The following is a 19,481-nucleotide window of genomic DNA, read 5'->3' as shown; positions in this document are numbered from 1 at the left end:
AAGACAATTGTGTCATAAACATATATAGGATTTTATGTTTCTATCATTTACAACTTTAGCAAAAAAAATAAAAAGGACTTTGTATTTTGGGCCACCAACTTTTCAAAATATTAAATAATTAAAAAAATTCTCCTTACTACAATCTTAAAATAACACAGAAAATAAATCATCCAATGTTTTGAATGGGTAACAAACACCCCAGCCACCCCCCTATCCCCGCCACCCTCACCTTTGGCACGACCTCTCCAGCTTCCTTTAATGTTTCTCGATATTTTGACACGAAATACAAATAAGCGGTGGTTGGTCGCTTCACCCAGGTGTGACGCTTCCTCTTCTTTTTATCGGTAGGTTTTCTACCCCTTCGCGATGGGCTATAGTTCTGCGGGCTCATAACAACATTGTTGCCACTACTGGTACCACCAGTGTACTGCTGTTGAAACTGCTGTTGCATTTGAGCGAGTTGTTGCATTTGGTGGAACTGTTGTTGGGCCTGCTGGACCTGGAAGACAAATTATGATAAAAAATATTGAGAACAGTTTGTGTTGAAAAATATGTAAGTCCATCTTGTTTAATATAAATAACCCCAAAAATTGACCATGCTTTTCAATGATTAGGTTAATTATTGTTCCATTTTTACAACTAAATAATTAAAGACAAATTATGTTAAAAAATATTGATAAAAAGTAAAAGAAATAATTGGACAACCAAAACAGAGTAATTGCGATACGGGTAATATGATAAAAATTTCTGTAAGTCCTCTTTTTAGAATATAAATAACCCCAAATATTGATATCATTTGCCATTATTGGGTCAATTATTGTTTTATCTTTACGACTAAAAACTCCAGACAGTAAACAAAACAAACAAAACACAAACTTTATTGAAAAGCGAGTTTAATCAAAGTTTAACTAATATAAACAAAAGCAAATTTTTTTGAGCTGTAGTGTTTACATTTAAAGTTGAGTGTTTGTATATTGGTATTTGTAATAAATAAAAGACTATATGATTCTGTGTGCGCTCAAAAGGAACAATTGATATTAAAAGCTTAAGTTTTTGTATAAAAAACATTTGATGCCAAATTTATATGCAACGTTTTAGTATTTATAATAAATAAAAATAAGCTATGAATATATGGAGAAGACAGGATTGGGTTGTTTAATAAAAACTTTGCGTTGTTGGATAATTTCACCTGTTGCAATTGATGTTGTAACTGTTGGTGTTGAACTTGTATGTGATGGGACGTACCACCAGTTTGTTGTTGTTGTTGTTGTTCTTGTTGTTGTTGTTGTTGTATTTGCTGTTGTTGTTGTTGTTGCTGCTGCTGTTGTTGTTGTTGTTGCTGCTGTTGTTGCTGTTGTTGTTGCTGTTGTTGTTGATTTAAATAAACAGCGGAAACTTGTTGCGCCGTTGATTGACTGTTGGTCATCGTGGCTTGCGCAGGGAAAGAGTCGTTGTCCGTTACAAAATACGCTGAAGATGTAAAAAAAATAAATTTATTGTAAAATAATTAGTATTTCTATTGAAATCTATAGTTAAATAATTGCAGAACAGTTGTATTTGACCGACACTTCAATATTTTGACAGCTAGTTTTACAAAGTGTCAACAAAACAATACCCTTGAATTGGTTGCACCACTTTTCACAGGTGTTTATATAAGTTAAGTTGTATTTGACCGACACTTCAGTATTTTTACAAAGTGTACTGTCAACAAATTGTAGGTTTTGATTAATGTGTAACTGAAAAATATGGAAATAATATAAGCCAGGCTATATTATAGGCTACACAGGTGTTTATATAAGTTATATTTGCCAAATACTTTTTTAATTTTTAGCAAGCCGCAACAAAACACATGTGCAAATTATATGTTATACAAATCACTTACATCCTTTTTGAATCGCACTCAACATTCTTGCAGCTTGTTGCTTGAGATAATAATCGTTTGAAAACTGTTGGCCGCCCTGGCCTTGTTGCCCATCTAAAAAAATCAAATATTTTAAATAAAGTTAAACAAATGTCAAATAAAATCATAACATAACATTAACATGTTTGGTATACAAATTTGCAAAAGTTTTTAACAAAAAAATAATTCAAAACTTTTGCAAATTTTTAAAAGTTATATATATATATGTTATAATTTATGTAAAATATTAAATTAATACCTTTCTAGGTTAAAATAGATTTTAAAGGCAATAGGACTTTAAAATACGAGTCTGTCTATTAAGCGGCGCTGTAAAAGTGAAATTAGAAACTCAACTTCCAGCCGTAACTTGATACATTTGCTTTGGAATTTTAGCGCGGAAGGCGGCGCCGTAATTCCTGTAATACTATATAACTATGCTAAGTTAAACTTAACTTTAAATATGCTTGTAATACCCGCCCTAGCATGATATACATGAGACCGGTGCAGCTATAAGCCGCACGCAGCACACGAGAAGACGGCAGCCACTTAAACAATCCGCAAAATTTTAAGTAAAAGGAACAAAAAATCGCAGCAAATAATTGCAAAGTCGCTTTTGCATTTAAATAAAATCAAAACAGACCGCTCACCTGCCATAAGACTTGAATCTTTTCTTCCACTTTATTGCTATTGAATATATGAAATAAACAAGCAAAGCTGGCTCTTACACTTTACGTTGAATAAAAGAGAACAGGGTTAGCTCTTTAGTGACTGCGCCCGCGACTACGGATGCCGACGCGATTATTCTATTACGTCATAAAAGCGCGCGCGCAACGAGTTCGAATATGAGCGAATAAAGAACAACGAAACTCGCTCTCGAATATTTTACGACATACGCCGTATGAATGCATAATTTCAAATAAATTTATAAATATTAATAAACGCATATATAAAACAGCTTTTGAATTTAATATAATATTTTTTTTAAACGTTGCATAAGTTAAAATAAATGTTTAAACCGCAAAAGCGTTTCAACAAATTTTTAAAACTATTTTAAATTCCAAATTAATTCAACGTATTCTAGAAATACGTCATATTCTAGAACATGGGCAAACAAAGGCACCACCCGGCGCGATTGTTGTATCATAAAGAGAAAAGGAAAGAAGGAATGCAAATAAATAAAAGAAACAAAGATTGCTCCGAAGAGCATTTTCGAATTTTCTTTCTGTAAAAGCTAGTGGCGCGTTGCGAAGCCACACAGCCTAGCCCAGATTGCAGAACATTTTCTTTGAAGTTTCGTGGCCGAATTTTGCGCTGTAACACTTTATAAGTGGGCTATTGTATATAGTGTAATTGTGGGAGTAGGCTACATACTTTCAAAGCTGGAATTGAAATTCTTAACAACAAAATACACCGCTAGGTTATTAAAGTTGTAAATTCAACAAAATTTATTAAATAATAATCAAGTTTTGCATTTAAAAACTTATTAAAACAAAGGTTGCGACTAGATGCGTATACATGCATATATGCGCAATCTTATATATAGGCTGTTTCGAATCAGTTTGAATGTCGGGGGTGTAGCTCAGATGGTAGAGCGCGCGCTTAGCATGCGCGAGGTACCGGGATCGATGCCCGGCACCTCCACACTTTTTAACGTTTCTTTTTACTGGCGACAACAAGAGAATCTAATCGCATTCTTTCGCGACAACACACATTGTATTCAAGTTTTAGAACTTTTTTTAAATATTGATATTTATTTTTAATAGAAAAGCATCAAGTAGTGTGTTTAAATGTGTCAGGTTTTGTCAAAAGGTATTTTTGTGATAAATGTTATATCAGAGTCCGTATAAATATAAATACGTTTATATACTCATATTATACGTGTGATTGTTACCAAATATGTATCTCTGCGAGTATAATTACTGGACAGATATAAACCAACTTTTTACTTACCCAAAATACAAAACCACAAAACTTTCAAATCCACAGTAAATTTATTTTCACAAAAGCACAAAGAACTTTTACACAAAACAAAATAAACGAAAATTTTCTACCAATTGCGAAAAAAACAAAACAAAGAAATATCTACACTTATTCACCGTAAACATTTTCTTTGTTTGTTCTTTTAAGCGGCGTTTACACTACAGCGTAGCTCGCCTCAAAGTAAAAAGAACAAACAAAGAAATAACTACACCCAGCGTTGTTCAGCGCAGATATTTCTTTGTGTATTTTTCAGTAACTAAACACAAAATAATAAAATAACCTGTGACCACATATTGTCCACAGCAAGCTGTATGCAGTCAATATAGTTTCCTAAATGCAGAAATTTGACAAGAAATAATCACTTTTGACGCTAATTATTGAAACATGACTTAAATACAATTCATACCTCATACTCTCGGTGTGTCTTCATGTTACCCTTAATTAAAAATGATTCAATTCAATAAAATCGAACTTTCAACGTTTTTACGCAAAATTTAACCAGATTACTAAACAGCGCAAGCGACTCACAAATTTTATTTTTCGATGCTTCCTGCTAAATAATAATCAGAATTTTCGGAAAAAAGCAAAATCGGCAAAAATTCCAAAAATATAGGAATTCACCTCGAAAATTCTTGTCTTGCAAAAGATTGAGACTAACTTGAAATCTTCTGCTTTGGAAACTTGAAAATATATAGCTAACGCAAGATTAAACATATGTACATTGTTTGTTGATGGTCCAAGAAATACCTTTACATTCTTAATAGGTGGGTGGGGGTCTTTGTACAGCTTGGTAAAACTTTTGCAGATTCTGAAAATTGTAAAAATAAAATTAATAAAAAACAAACAAATTTTTAAACCTGGGGAAAAATTTGGTAAAATTATTCAAAACTTTTCTGAAGTCTGTAGATCTGCATATAAGTACCAGGACAGGGATTTGAACCTGGGATATTGGGTGGGGACTTGTGTGTATCATAATATTCACCAAGTTAAACACGCTTATCCATACATACATACAGAAGGCTAAGCCTTACAAATCACTTAAGCTTTCAGGGCCAGAGAAATAAACAGGTGGATCTTTTTACAGTTAAGAACAGAAACGCATATTCATTACATTAATATTAGACCATAAAAGAAAGCAGGCAGTTTATGGCATTGACAATAAAGAGTTTAACAAAACGTTTCACCAAATAAATGGGATAATCATGGCTTATTTCTTATAAATTTATTCGAGCTGATAATCTCTGAAGTAATTATAATTTTTTTACATAAAACAGTTTTTGTTGAGATTGTTACATAAACTTATTGTACCTGCTGGAATACCTGTATTAACAGAAGAATCCTTTATTTTCCATCTCGTTTATTCAAAAAATTACCATCCAGCATTTTGCTTCGAGTGTATTTTTGCAGAAACGTTAAAAGTTAAAAAAAAAACGAAAAAAAAGAATTTTAAAACCTTTTTCAGCAAACCAAAATGGGATTTTTTTGTAAATTGAATTGAAAAAAATAACCAGAAACATAATTTAGACAACTATGTGTATTTTTGATCTTTTTAACCAATTTCTTCTATTTTTTTCTTTTTTTACAACTTTTTCTATTTTTTCTACAAACCTCATATTTTTAAACTGATCCGTCACCTCCCACTTTTTCCTCTTCTTCATCCTCCACTCTCTCCTCCTCCTTTTTCCCTCCATTCTCTCCTATCCCTTCATCCCCTTTTTCTTCACCCACCGTCTCCATGGCAACATTTTCTTCCACTGTCGTTTCAACTAAAATATGATTTCTATGAATAATAGCCCCAAAAACATTAACATTAATAAAATAGAGGCACGTTACTGCGAAGTGGTGAATAAAATACCAAACGTAAATGCATTAAAACAAATGTAGATTATTTTATTGATGGAGCAGGGGGCCACGAACCAAGAAAGGTTGAGAAACATTAGTCTAACTATCGTTTACATTAATTATTGTTTTGTCAATAAACTAACCTTCCTCTTTTGGTTTCTCCTCTTTCTTTGTTTCTTTATTATCTTTCTCCTTCTCCTTGCTCCTGTCTGAAAAAGATAATCAGAAATTTTGGTTAGTCAAATTATGGTTTAATTAAATTAAAAGCATAATTAAACAGAAGGAAAAAAATTAGATTTACAAACATAACAGCCCATGAATACACCACGATTGTCTTCATTTCAAATGTTTTAGTTTAAAAACTAAAATGATTTTAACTTCCAAAATAACTAAAGATGGTTTTAGTTTAAAACTGAACCGTTTAAAAACCAAGACAATCGTGTCAAATGTATAAGCTTTATGTTTGTGTTGAAACTCGTCAATATTTGGTCAAAACCACAATATTAATGTAGCTCACATACATAATGCTGTACCACATATATACACACAGCATACATGAACATAAGCTTTACTTTTGCAAACGGGTTCCAAGTTAGAAGCAACGATGATAATGCTAAAACCTGATCAAGTTTGCATTTGATAAGTTTAACAAATAGAACACAACAGTTGATGTTCGAACACCTTGTGCATGCAGAAGCAATTAAAGTCTTGCCCAAGGTCACACGGCCTTGATAGTGGCAGAAGCCAGTCTTGAACTTACAACCTTTGGGTTTAATACAGAGGCGCTTCGCCACGATAGTCGCAGCACCAAGCCTTGAACCCTGACTCACCTTTACTTCTATCCTTCCTCTCCTTCTTATCACGGGAATCACTTCTTCGACTTCGTTTACGATCTTTGTCGCGACTACGAGATCTGTCCCTGGTTACATGGTATCTAGGTTAATATGATATCTATGTTGGTTATCCTAGCAGGTGAGAACCAAATTTTTAACAATTTAGTGGCAACTATAATACAGTGCCCCCTCCAGCAACCCTCGGCACACATGGATTCCATTCTATTATGAGGAAAGTCCTACGACATTTAGGTCAAGTTTACCCCAACACCCAGGGTGTTACAACCCATTAGTGACCACTGGGTTGGAGCAATGTCTGTTAAGTGTCTAGCCCTAAGTCACATACGCCTACCAGCAACAAGCATTGAACCTGGTATCCTTTAGTTATAATGCAAGCGTCTAACCGCTCAGCTATCGTGTCAGACCAACCGCTCAGCTATCGTGTCAGACCAAAGGTTGGTATATATATATATATATATATACCAACCACTGGGCCACAACCACTGGGCCAGAGAAACCACTGGGCCACAACCACTGGGCCAGAATGCCGGGCTAGATACTTTGCAGTGCAAGAGAAACCATGATACAGATGAGAAACCATGATACAGATGCATTACACCACCCTCATGATGCATCTATTCATAGGAGTTTACATGATAATATTCATATGATCACCTTTTATGACGGTCTGAATCTCTCCTATCATCTCGTGATCTTCGTGAATCAGTCCTTTCCCGTGATCGACGTCTCCTGCTATCACGATCACGAGATGACTTCCGATCACGTGATCTTTTATCATCATCACGTGATCTGTATGAAGGCCTCCGATCACGATCACTGCATGAAACATAAGGGATCAGGTTTTAATAATTCGATCAGTTTTTTGCATAATGTATTATTTAGGTAAAGGGTCCTACTCTATGAGTGTGTACTGAAATGTAGGTCAGAGCTGACCCATAACCCGAACACCTAGGATACTTTTATTTAAGTATGAATACACTTATTTTTCCTTGCATGGCAACGGCAGTCCCCCCGCTTACGAGTTACCACGTATCGACGTATGTAACTTATTTATCCTCGCAACGACAGTCTTTATAAAACAGGTGTTTTGTTTCATACATCTCGTGCCGAATTCACAATATTAATGTAGCTCACATATACATAATGCTGTACCACACATATATACACACAGCATACATGAACATAAGCTTTACTTTTGCAAACGGGTTCCAAGTTAAAAGCAACAATTGTAATGCTAAAACCTGATCAAGTTTGCATTTGATAAGTTTAATAAATAGAACAGTTGTTATAACACGGGTGTGCTGTTTCATGCACCTTTATACAACTCATTAGTGACCACTGGGTTGGAGCAATTGCCGTTAAGTTTCTTGCCCAAGAACCCATACGCCCACAATGGTAGCAGCGACCAGCCTTGAACACATTACCCTCTGTGCTGGAGGAAAGTGTGCTACCCGCAATTTAGACAACTCCACACATCTATTTTTTTATATTCATGATACAACTTACCGTGATGTTCGTGATGATCTATCACGATGATCACGTGATCCCCTCTCACGTGATCTTCTTTCACGAGATCTTCTATCTTTACGATCACGTGAAGATGAACGTTTCCCATTTCGTGAATCTCTGATCCAAAACAATGTTAAATTTTCGTTTCATTAATTCTACTCGTTTAGTTTATAACTTGCAAAAAAATAATACTTTTTAGTTAGATTTTTTTAATTTATAACATCTAGATTTTTGCTCTTTTAGATTGTTTTTCAAATTTGTCTATTTTCCATAAATGTTAATTGAAATAGTGTACAAACTAAGTTAAAATATAGAGAACTTAACAATGACAATTTAAAACAAATTTAAGAACAACTAATTACATTTTTCTTTCAGGAACATTCTGGAAACTTGCTTTGGATAATTTATCCTGGAAAATAAAACGAGCGATAACTATTAAACAAGAAAATGAAACAACCTAATGTTGCATGAGTTATAAGTGGTCTAATTGTTATGTTGTTGTTACCAGGCAATATATACATATATATTTATATAAAAGTAAATATACCTTCTGGTAAATAACATGAACCCTATATATGTCTCCCTACAGCTGAAATATTGGTATAACAAGTTTTTTACAAGGAACTACTTAGTCTATTATTAATTAATTTGTTAATTAAGTGTTTTCTTACATAACGAACTGTTTTACATTTCAGACCAAACAACAAGAACAAGTATGGACACATCTTAAACAGCTTTGATCTTTATGTGCAAGTTACCAATAATTGGTTGTCTAATTAAACATTATGTCTTCAGCACTTTTGACATTTATATAAATATTCAACCAATCTCGACCAACAACAACATTTATAACGACAACAACTGTAACAACAACCCACCTTAAGCTCAGCTATCGTAGCTTTAATCTTAGCGTATCCCATGTGCTGTTTCCCCATCAAATGATCATCCACTCTGGTTTGTGCGTCGCCCACGATAAGGAAAGCCCCGCAAACCTCGCAAACTTCCATTTGTTTTTCTTGGACGGCAAAAGTGTCCATTATCTGCAGCGGGGTATAATGATGTCATATTATTAATGATGTCATAATGATGATGTCATAATAATTCTGTCATATTGGTGACATCATACAACTTTATTCTATATGGGTGAGGTTCTGGGATGAGACCGACATGGGACCTTGGGTTTATATTAAATGACCCCAACACCTAGGGTGCTACAACCCATTAGTGACCAATGAGTTGGAGCAATGTCTGTTAAGTGTCTTGCCCAAGGTACAACCCCTTAACATAAGATACCACCCAACCCACCCCTCCACGTTGGTTCTGTAATGTCTCCCTTTCCTCTTTAAGTTGATCGCACAACTTCATCAACGACTGCGCTTGCTCCACCTCTCCCTCTCCTCCCAACTTCTCGATGTTCTCCAACATCCCCGTGATCCGCTCGTTTAACACAGAGATCTTCTCGTCGTTCTCGGCTCCACTAGAGGGCCCTTGTTGTGCCTGGAAATGAAAACAAAAAAATAGAAAACAGAAACAGCACAAATCATAAATATGTCCATTCCCTAGCTTAATCCATATAATATACATTCCATGATACATTATTAAAGCAATCAAAATTTTGCTAATCTATATTTAAAATGAAATCAATCAAATAAAACAAAAGTTTTTTTACTTTTTGATTCTTTTCCTCGGATAGTTGTAAACGTTGGTGATTCCTTCGAATCCTACGTTCCACATCTTGCCAACATTGCTGGAGGAATCGAAGAAATTCTTCCTCGTACCCACATTTTAAATATCGGGGGCTTGTTTGGTATGCCTGGGGTGAGGTGGGGGTTTATATATGTTGCATTATAGGATATATTCTATTTTGATAAAGAATTGGTTGAACAACTTTTCACAGGTGTTTATATAAATTCAGTTGTGTTTGGTTGACACTCATTCTTGATAATTATAATGGGAAACGGGGCTGTGCTTATTTATATTATGTTTGTGTAATTGATGGTGTAGTGACTTTCTGATTTGGTACAGATGTTGGTATTGTTTCGTTGATACTTTATTCTTTATGACAGGTGGCTTTACAAGTAGTTAATAAAATGTTTGTGGTGTTTGTATTCTTTAATTTGCTACAAACAACTGTGAAATTTTGTTTTGAGTTGTTGTATAGTTTTAAAGCAAAAAATTCCGTAAAATTAATTTCAAAGTAAATAAAACTGATAAGATGGTTTATTGCCAATTAACAATCATTTTAACAAAAAAAAAAAGGTTTTAAATAAATTGTTCTCATTGCCAAACAACACTTATCATAAAACACGGTAGGCCTACTAAATTGTCACACAAACTATTGGTAAATTGAGACCATTATTCAATAAACAAACACCTCCCTTCCTGTGCTTCTATTGTTAGATAATGCCCACTATGACATCATACACTTACTTGTCTTGTCTTTTCGTCATGAACTTTATTGCACGTACCAAGATCTGACCTGGTGTTGGTGAATAATTCGGCCGGGCAGAAACCACACAAGAAGTGTTTGCAAATCTATGAAGATTAAAATTATAAATAAAAAATTATGAATAAATAGCAAAAAGCAATACTATGTGGATACAATATGCGCATTATGAATTAAACTGTCTTAATTTTTGTTATCAGACATCATAAAAAAAATCCTTTGATATAGGATGTTAATTTTATTTTAACTTTGAAACAAAACCTAATGGAGACTTGTCAAACGACAGACAATGCGCTCAAAAACAATGTTTTTTACCAACGGTGCCAAAAGTCAGTCTCACAATAAAGTTTATTAACTTTATTTCAAAATTGTATCTACCATTTTGCAAGACTTTTATAAAAACTGCGAAATAAAGTAACAGAACATATTTATATCCGTTTTAGCAACATCACCTCTTCGTCACTGAAATGTATCTCACTGGTCTTATCATCCGGTGCGGCGTTTCTGTTCTTTCCCATCAATTCATCCAACATCGCTGATAACGCCGTCATCTTGTTTTCACGATGGTTCAAACAACATCAATATCTTATATTTTACCAGCTGTTTGGTCGTCAGTTGAAACTGCAATTTGCAAAATGTTAAAACCTGTAAATTTCCGAAATGTTTAAAGAAATTATTGGTTTACAAACATGATCAATTTGGCCTGGTATACCACGAAATGTTAAAACTTAAAACTCAAGTATGTAACACACGTTACTGTTGCAGAAACGTGATCATATTAAGGTAACCGTCAACCTCTGACCTGCATGTCAAGGCCCATGGCATGCCACGCTATAATACCCCTATACAATAATGCATAATGAATTGTTTTTACAAATTGAAAACTTTTTGGAAAAACAACCAAAAGGTTTCTTCATAAAATAGGCAGCAGTTTAAAATTAATGAAAGAAATGTTGGAAACGAAAAACATGTTTTTGTTTAAACTAAGATGTTAGCATGATATTTGGCAGTGTTTTGACAGAATATAAAAATCAGAAAACATGAGTACATCATAAAGTGGGCAATTTCAGCCTTGAAAATTAAACAACATATATTGGGGATAATAATATGTTGTGCAAACTTTGACTAAACGAGGCCCCATTGTAATGAAATGCACGATGTAACAAGTTTTAACAGTATATGTTTGCAATGAAGTGGAAAAATCAATATGGGTTCGGAATTTTAATTTTAATCGTTCAACTTCTATTGATATGCGTGGCATTCGAATGTAATAACGGTGTAAGACACAAAAACCGCACCTTTAGTTCAATTTCATGAAAATACACCAAACCAAAAATTCACACAATGTTTAATACGGTGGCGGCAGTTTATTTATATCTTTCACGCAATCCTTGAAAGTTTCTTCATAACTATCTTTCTTCTTTATCAAGATACAGCACGTCGGTCGCTTTGATCCGCTTGCCGCCCCGAGGTTCTGTTTAGCGGGGACGTAACAATAAGGAACGTTCGCGTCTTCACAAACAACAGGTAAGTGACACATTACTTCGATTGGTTGGGCGTCTCCAGCAAAAACCACGAACCCAGTTTCGCCTTTTTTCAGGAATTTCTGAACTTCTTTGACGCCTCTTCGTATATTTTTCTCCTTGGACGCTTTTTTAATGCATTTGTAAATTCGTTTCGTTAATTTTTTCGAAGCCAACGGTTTCGCAATCGGATTCAAGAATTTTAAAAGCTCGTCGTAAGTTTTTTCTGTCCCGTCGTTCACAGATTCGTCAACAATTGACGTTTCAGCTTTTACTTTCCCCATTTTCCTCAAAAACTGTTTTAATTTATCACAAACTTTGCAGCAAACTGGAAAAACTAAAAACCACGTTCCAAGTTTTCTTCCATAAGCACGACTATAACGGATACGATGTAGTTACCACTCCCCACTTTTGGTGTAAAATACACACAACAGTGCGCTCGCATATCTTACGATATATACTTTGATATTTCTTACAAAAAGCAGGAATATTCTACAAAAATAAAGTTTATTTCATTTTACATTATTTATAAACGACTCATTGCGAATGACTGAAAGCTATAAAAAAAGTAAAATTTAAAAACTGTAGTGACTAAAAAACGAAGTTTCGAAGAGAAAAATGAAACTTCATAAACATGGGCTATAATGATACGAGATCATAAATTACTTTTCAACCCTAAAATAAACCAGCAGAAATGATATTTAAACGCTCTAATGATGTTGCTACATGGCACCAAAAAATTAGAATTTCAAATATAACTTCAAACATTAGCGAACTCTGCAATAAGAGCTGGGTCAATACAGCTATGTTCGATCGGAACATCGATGTCGTATTCCTTGAAGTTGGATCGATGTCGTGAAGATTTTCGCGCTCGTTGTGGGATCGGGAGTTCCGAGTGGTGAGCGGGGAGAGGTTCAGTGAAGAAGTAAGGGTGAAGGAGGGCGTGCGTGGCGGCGATTCTCTGTGGGGGGGGTTGGTGTGGATATGTTTATTAGTTTGTGACATAATGTCTGGTGCGTATGCTATATTGTATGACAGGCATAGGGCTGGACATTACAAACTTTAAAACAATTTTTTTATGTAAGCGTATATTGCTGCGATAGTGTAACTTAAATGTCCTCATATGTTGGTGCAACCATGATTTATTCTGTTTTAAGCACTGGTACCCCACGTAGGTAACTTTGTGGCAAACTGTGTGTGCTGATATCTTTCAGTTATAAGACTAGTGACCTAAAACAACTTTTGTTTCTATTTGAACTTAATTAGAATAAATGTTTTTTTGTCCGCTAGGTGTAGCGACCACGCTTATTTTATTCCAAATAAATGTAAATATGTTTTTAACAACTGTTGTTTTGTCGCTATATCCTGTTTTTCGTTCAAAATATTTATAAATCTTCGCTACCGTAACCGAAGAGGAAAATAAAGGTTATTATTATTTTTATAGCGATGGCACAGGGCATAAAGATTTTTCAAACCATAAAAACTAAAACAATTAACTGACTTGATTCGAAGGGTAAACGAGAAACTTCTTCAAAAGATCGAGAGCATCCTCTGAAGCGTCAGGAACGATCTCCTCCAGTGGGATAGGAGGGTTCTCGGGGAATGTGATCTTGTTATAGTCAGGTAGAATGGACATGCCCGGCCATATTGTTTCATTGGGGGTGCCAAGAACGCGTAGAACACAACATAATTGTTCGATGTCGTTCTCACCCTGGGTAAAAAAGTTCGTTATATGTTGTGTCTTCAAATACGAAGATTGCGAAGATCCAATTAGGTAAAACATTGAAGAGAAGGGAATTAGCAGAAAAACGACAGTCATTAATACACGCTTTGGGCAAAAACTACTACATGAAAAGTGTCAAACCATAATCCAAGCACCCATGTATTCAAACACAACATACCGGGAACAAAGGTGAGTTATTGAGCATCTCACCAAAGATGCATCCCACTGCCCATAAGTCGACCCCTTCGTCGTATCTTCGTGCACCGTATAATAACTCAGGTGATCGGTACCATCTGTATGTATAGGGGTAACTAGCTGTGTGTGGATTTGAACCCAGAATCCTTCATTCTCCAACCCCGGCCTAGATTTGAACCAACGATCCCTGGTTCTCCAATCCTGGCCTGGATTTGAACCCAGTATACTCAACACCCACCTTGTAGCAACTTGATGACTGTACAATCTTTCTGCATCATTATCAAACACCCGAGCAAGCCCAAAGTCGGCGATCTTTAGATGTCCTGTTGAACTTATCAATAAGTTGGCCGGCTTTAAATCCTGTAAATAATAATGTTGTCAACAAAACAATAACCTTAAATTGGTTGCACTACTTTATACAAATGCTTATATAAGTTTTAGTTGTATTTGATCGACACTTATAGCACAGTAGTTTTACAAGTCAACTTATACAGGGATGGTTAAACACAATCCTATGAAACAAATCTAACTTTTGTAATGTTTACTGATTAATGCAATGCACTAAATCTCAGGGTTGGTCTGTTTGACCCCAATATATATTCAGTATTTTTGGAACATAATTTAACAAGACAAGACATTTTAAATAAAAAAATACCTGACGCATATACACAAGTGATACAAGTACAACTTACACGATGCATTATATTATTCTGATGACAGAACGCGACCCCTTTCAACAGCATCATCATATAACTCTTGATCTGACTCTCCGTTAACGAACGCTCAGAATTCCTTATGACCTCACTGAGGTCGGACAACATGTATTCGAATACAAGGACGAACCCGGTGCCGTGGGGAAACACGTCGTGTAATTTAACCACCTGTGAGGATAAGACAAAATTATATCAGTTTTATACACATGTAAATGTTTAGAAATAATCTTTATAAAAGCAAGGAAATTAGCGGCAACACAGCAGATGTTATTTCATGCTATGGACCAAGATATTCCCCTTTTAGGAATGAGACAAGTTGCATATGTTTAGTTTTGTTTATATGGTGTTGGAAAGTTTCAGTTAGAACAAAGCACAACAACAATGTTTATCTTATTAAATACATGACATTGTGGCGGCCCGCCACGTGTGTGTGCGTCAAGGCGTACACTAGTGCCTTTTTCTCACGTTTATCTTCCGTATAAATACCGCGTCTCATGTTCATTCGCCCTCTTAGTTTACGTTCGCAATACAACATACTGCAACCGCTACAACATATTATAAATAATAATAAATGGGATGATAAACAGTTAGGAATAAATGAATGTAAACATTTTTATTCTGAATGACAGGCGAAATTTTAAGCCAGACTTAGCATCGAATAAATTAAGTTGTATTTGACCGACACTTCAGTATTTTAGACAATCGCTTATACAAAAGGATGGCAATTGGCAAATAAAAAGCATGAAAAACCAAACAAGCCCCCCCCCCTTACATTCTGAGCGTCCTCACTATCTCCTCCAATCTCCTGCAAGGCTTTGATCTCTCTCAGTGCTTGGTTGGGAATCCCATCCTCTATCTTACGGAGAGGAACTTTCTTCAAAGCTACTACTTCACCTCGCTGCGGGTCGAAATATAAGGGTTATGTATAGGAATGAATGTAACTTATTTATCCTTGGGTGGCGGGGCAACATAGTCGTTATAACACGGGTGTTCTGTTTCATACACCTCGTGCCCGCTTACAGGTTACCACGTATGTAACTTTGTGGGTGATTGTTTTAATGTATGGCTGATAATTTGAACAACCCATTAGTGACCACTGGGTTGGAGCAATTGCAGCCAAATGTTATCCCAAAGAAACGTAAGCCCACAATGGTAGCAGCGTCAAAGTATATAAGCCAGTACTTTTTAGTTACAGGCAAGCACTCCAACCATTCTACCACATAGTGGGATTTGAACCCAGGACCCTTAGGCCCCAATCACAATACAACCAAACAACAATTTACCTCAATATGCTTTGCCTTGAAGACAATCCCATGTGCACCCTCCCCAATACGACCTAATATATGGTATTGTTCCATCACACTTATATATTACATCACAATGCCACCTATGAAGTGCAAAGTTAAAACCCAAAACCAGCATGAATTAAAATAATATAAAAATATAACTTATTGCAACAAAAGTGAAATTACACAAATGCACAAAAACAAGCGGTTTCATATTCACTATTCAGTTTCAATACAACCATAACAACCGATATATAACATGGCACAATTGCCTTCATTTTAAAATTTGGTGAAAACAAAAACCATCTTGGATGGTAAAGGTTAAATAGATTTTAGATTTTAAGCGAAAATATATAAAATGAAGACAAATGTATCATGTATTATATATGGGCTGTTTATGTTTGTATTGAAAAGGTATAAAAAAAATCACATGATTTTTGGCGCCTAAAGTTGATAGTGGACAAATTATTATATTATCGGTTTAGGGTCTTTATAACATATATATTATTTTAATGTAATGTTCGTATTGTAAATCAATGATTTGGCATCTATAGGTGGTATGTAATTAATGGCACCAGTATTTCACATCCATAATATGAATCAACTCGTTGATCTCCCTTCCACCCCAAACAACATATGGAACATCTCCTTGCAATCGTGCTCGCTCAAATAATCAAAGAACTTCCCAAGATCCATGTGATAGTTCCGCCCTGCGTTCTGATGCGCGTCAAAATTAATTTCATTCAACCCACTTTTAAACTTCCTTAACCCCATAATTTCATCCTCCGTTGGGTTATTTAAAGTCACGGTCTCTTTATGAGCGATGTTAATCCGCTTCCAGTTTAAATTGCGCAATCTTCTCCAGTATTCTTCACATTGTTTATCCTCTCCCTCAGCGCACACAACACCAGGTTTCCCCGGCATGCTGAACCCGGTGAGTTGTAGCTCCTTCCCCCACTCCAATATATCTCTTCTCTTATTCTTATTATAAATATGATGACTGTAAATCCATAACCTCGTGAAAATGAAAACTTCTTCTTTTTTAGCCACTACAGCGACATCTTTCTCTTCAGAAACTTGAAAATAACCTTTAACATTTTCTCCAACCCAGTCGAAAACTTGGTACAAACAAGTTTCACCTTGGAGTAATTCCTTCGTAAATTTCTGCAAGTCATCATTTAATTCCCGCTGATTCTGCCTAGTCATGCTGTCACACCTTACAGAAATTTCCGGCAGTTTTGAACCTGGGTATTCCCCTGGTACGAGACAATCAACATAAACAAAACATTTCGGGTTGTCAATTTTCAAATTTAACCGCAATGGTAAACTTTTTCCAGGTGGAGGACTTTTTCCTCCAGACTCAATGTATTCCTTCATCATTGAGAAAATAAGATAATCCTGGATGACAATTTCATCTTCATTTGGGTAAATACTCTGCAGCACATCGAGCTCACTTAATTGAGATTCTATATTTTCAAATGTCCCAGACATTTCTAAAAAATAAAAAAAAATCGAAAGCATGATAAGAATTAAGCAACTGACAAAATTTACTAACCAAATTCTCTGCGCTACAATGGCCTTGTGGTCTACCCATGGCCTTGTTTGTTTTAGAGGCCGATTGCTGCAAAGTGTGGAATGAAATAACAAACATAAATCATGTTAAAATAAATTTAGGTTATTTTATTGATGTAGTAGGGGACCATGGGTGTTGAGTGTCTCTGAAAGTCGCCTTAAACCATGAAAGGTTGAGAAACAGAAGTCTTTAACTTAATTGACTCTTGCTACTGAGAATATTGCCAATAGAAAATTTTAACAAGGTTTTTAAATGCTTGAAACGAATGAATCAAGCATGTTTACTGCATCCTCCTAAAGACTCCCTCCTTTTTGAAGGAACAGTTTTATGTTCCGTGTTCGATTTCCTTTTATTTCTGTGGTGCGGAAACGTGGGCATCATATCCGGGCCACAGGGGTGGGGGTTCTCCTTAAAATATGACATTTCTATGCAATCTTGCGCCGAAATACGCTTGGAAGGATTATACAACAACATGAGGTTCAAAAGTCGCAGCCCAGCCTCAGAAACCCATGGAAAACGATGTTTCAAGTTATTATACGGCTGTTTTTTCAAGTAAATTGTCTTAATGGCAGGTAGCTCTGAAAATCCTGGCCATATTTCTTCACTCGGTGAACCAAGCATCTGTATCAAGAGCTCAATCATTTCGATTTCAGATTTCCCAGGAAATATTGGTTTGTGCGCCAACAGTTCTGCTAATATACATCCTGCAGCCCAGGTGTCGATAGATTTTGTATATTTTGTCGCACCAAATAATAGCTCAGGCGCTCTGTACCATAAAGTCACAACTCTGGGTGTCATACTTGTCTGTGGAATTGAATATAACCTTGCTAAACCAAAATCAGCGATTTTTAAAACACCCCCATCTGTCATTAAAAGATTTGACACTTTAAGATCTCTATGTATAATGAAACTTTCGTGCAGAAACGCAAGCCCACGCAATAGTTGTAACGTAATGCATTTAACTTGCGCCTCGGAAAACGGCGTTGTCATATTATCCAATAAATTTGCAAGGTCCTGTTCGCAATATTCCATGACAAGAAATATGCTGTCCAGCCTTTGCCCGACGACCACTTCTTTAAGTTCGACAATATTTTTATGCTTAAGGTTCAAAAGCAAAGTTATCTCACGTATGCTGCTGATCGAAATTCCCTCTTTTTCGTTTTCGGTTCGTACTTTTTTCAAAGCCACAATTTCTTTAGATACTTTATCCCGGGCCCGGTACACGATACCATATGTTCCCTCCCCGATCCTATTTAGTTTTTCGAACGTTGTAACATCCCGGCATTCACCGTATCTGTCTTTTTCGGGAATTTTCGTCTTTTTTCCAGTAAATAATTCAACAATTTCGTTATCTTCCATTTTTGGTGGAAAACTTACCTAAAAACACTTTACAAATATACTAGACAACACTGAAATGTCTTAATACATCTAAAATACTTTAATTTATATTAACGAGAGCGTATTCTGATAGCACGGCAGCAAGATATGCATTTTAAATCCTGCAGCACCTTACGCTACGACGGCATGCAGCAACTGATCTTAAAACGAGAGAGTCGCAAAAAAAGCAATTGTAAAATATTTTAAGAAAAAATGCAATTGTGAGAATTGAAAAAAAGTTCAAAGACGAGAGAGCACAGCTTTAATAAAAGGCCACGAGATTACAATTTCAATAAGAAGGATATAAAAAACATTGTCATTTCGTTTCTCACGAAAAGATCCAAATTGTTCCCTGAATACCGTTTGATTAGCAGTGCAAGGCATTCGAATTATTGAACAAATATATTATATATACACCCAACAGCAGGCTAAAGGCTGTTTTGTGCGTAAAATCTGTCTAAAACGTATGATGTCTCCTCTGTTTCATAAGTCGATACCCCTAACGTTACGTCTGTAGCAGAATAACCCACATTTAATCCTGCTTTCTGCATGTCTTATCG

At 35.5% G+C, this 19,481-nt stretch overlaps 6 protein-coding genes and 5 non-coding genes across 12 annotated transcripts in view; 1 reads left to right on the top strand and 10 right to left on the bottom strand.

Annotated features, from left to right (window-relative positions):
- Positions 1–10,338, bottom strand: part of LOC778718 (transcription factor protein) — a gene marked incomplete in the record, with an annotated part of 16,502 nt that extends 6,164 nt beyond the window's left edge. The window contains 2 exon segments of the mRNA NM_001078324.1: positions 230–1,318; positions 10,306–10,338. Coding sequence (NP_001071792.1) covers positions 230–469 — 240 coding nt within the window.
- On the top strand, positions 3,469–3,541 carry trnaa-agc. The gene has a single exon. It is a non-coding gene; the product is annotated as a tRNA-Ala (tRNA).
- LOC100187151 (luc7-like protein 3) lies at positions 4,384–11,154 on the bottom strand. 2 transcript variants are annotated; one of them, XM_026838871.1, is made up of 12 exons: positions 10,984–11,154; positions 10,516–10,620; positions 9,755–9,898; positions 9,391–9,582; positions 8,964–9,125; positions 8,448–8,494; positions 8,083–8,202; positions 7,231–7,392; positions 6,553–6,656; positions 5,866–5,931; positions 5,489–5,646; positions 4,384–4,688 (listed from the first exon to the last, which is right to left on the bottom strand). In XM_026838871.1, exons 1-11 carry the CDS (start codon positions 11,080–11,082, stop codon positions 5,498–5,500), a joined length of 1,350 nt encoding a protein of 449 aa, XP_026694672.1. In that variant the 5' UTR covers positions 11,083–11,154; the 3' UTR covers positions 4,384–4,688; positions 5,489–5,497. The 2 variants fall into 2 exon arrangements, with proteins under 2 accessions (XP_026694672.1, XP_009861643.1); XM_009863341.3 differs by having other exon boundaries at positions 6,553–6,641.
- On the bottom strand, positions 6,233–6,291 carry mir4012-2 (microRNA 4012-2). The gene has a single exon (NR_034399.1). It is a non-coding gene; the product is annotated as a microRNA 4012-2 (primary transcript).
- On the bottom strand, positions 6,298–6,357 carry mir4178a (microRNA 4178a). The gene has a single exon (NR_034574.1). It is a non-coding gene; the product is annotated as a microRNA 4178a (primary transcript).
- Positions 7,703–7,766, bottom strand: mir4012-1 (microRNA 4012-1). The gene has a single exon (NR_034398.1). It is a non-coding gene; the product is annotated as a microRNA 4012-1 (primary transcript).
- On the bottom strand, positions 7,772–7,833 carry mir4178b (microRNA 4178b). The gene has a single exon (NR_034575.1). It is a non-coding gene; the product is annotated as a microRNA 4178b (primary transcript).
- Positions 11,153–12,460, bottom strand: LOC100183111 (H/ACA ribonucleoprotein complex subunit 2-like protein). The gene has a single exon (XM_009863343.2). The coding sequence runs from the start codon at positions 12,336–12,338 to the stop codon at positions 11,880–11,882; it is 459 nt and encodes a 152-aa protein (XP_009861645.1). The 5' UTR covers positions 12,339–12,460; the 3' UTR covers positions 11,153–11,879.
- An 84-nt stretch (positions 12,461–12,544) lies between these two features.
- LOC100179255 (cyclin-dependent kinase 20-like) lies at positions 12,545–16,073 on the bottom strand. Its single transcript, XM_002119760.5, has 7 exons — positions 15,969–16,073; positions 15,458–15,583; positions 14,665–14,853; positions 14,211–14,332; positions 13,956–14,070; positions 13,556–13,765; positions 12,545–13,015 (listed from the first exon to the last, which is right to left on the bottom strand). The coding sequence occupies exons 1-7, from the start codon at positions 16,041–16,043 to the stop codon at positions 12,815–12,817; spliced, it is 1,038 nt and encodes a 345-aa protein (XP_002119796.1). The 5' UTR covers positions 16,044–16,073; the 3' UTR covers positions 12,545–12,814.
- Positions 16,073–17,501, bottom strand: LOC104266633 (RWD domain-containing protein 2B-like). Its single transcript, XM_026838873.1, has one exon. It carries the CDS (start codon positions 17,490–17,492, stop codon positions 16,572–16,574), a length of 921 nt encoding a protein of 306 aa, XP_026694674.1. The 5' UTR covers positions 17,493–17,501; the 3' UTR covers positions 16,073–16,571.
- On the bottom strand, positions 17,462–19,208 carry LOC104265330 (cyclin-dependent kinase 10). The gene has a single exon (XM_009863340.3). The coding sequence runs from the start codon at positions 18,901–18,903 to the stop codon at positions 17,815–17,817; it is 1,089 nt and encodes a 362-aa protein (XP_009861642.1). The 5' UTR covers positions 18,904–19,208; the 3' UTR covers positions 17,462–17,814.
- Positions 19,209–19,481: the final 273 nt, after the last annotated feature.

This window comes from Ciona intestinalis, unplaced genomic scaffold (assembly GCF_000224145.3).
Source record: "Ciona intestinalis unplaced genomic scaffold, KH HT000122.2, whole genome shotgun sequence".
NCBI lineage: Eukaryota > Metazoa > Chordata > Ascidiacea > Phlebobranchia > Cionidae > Ciona > Ciona intestinalis.
This window is presented reverse-complemented; position numbering and strand designations above follow the sequence as displayed.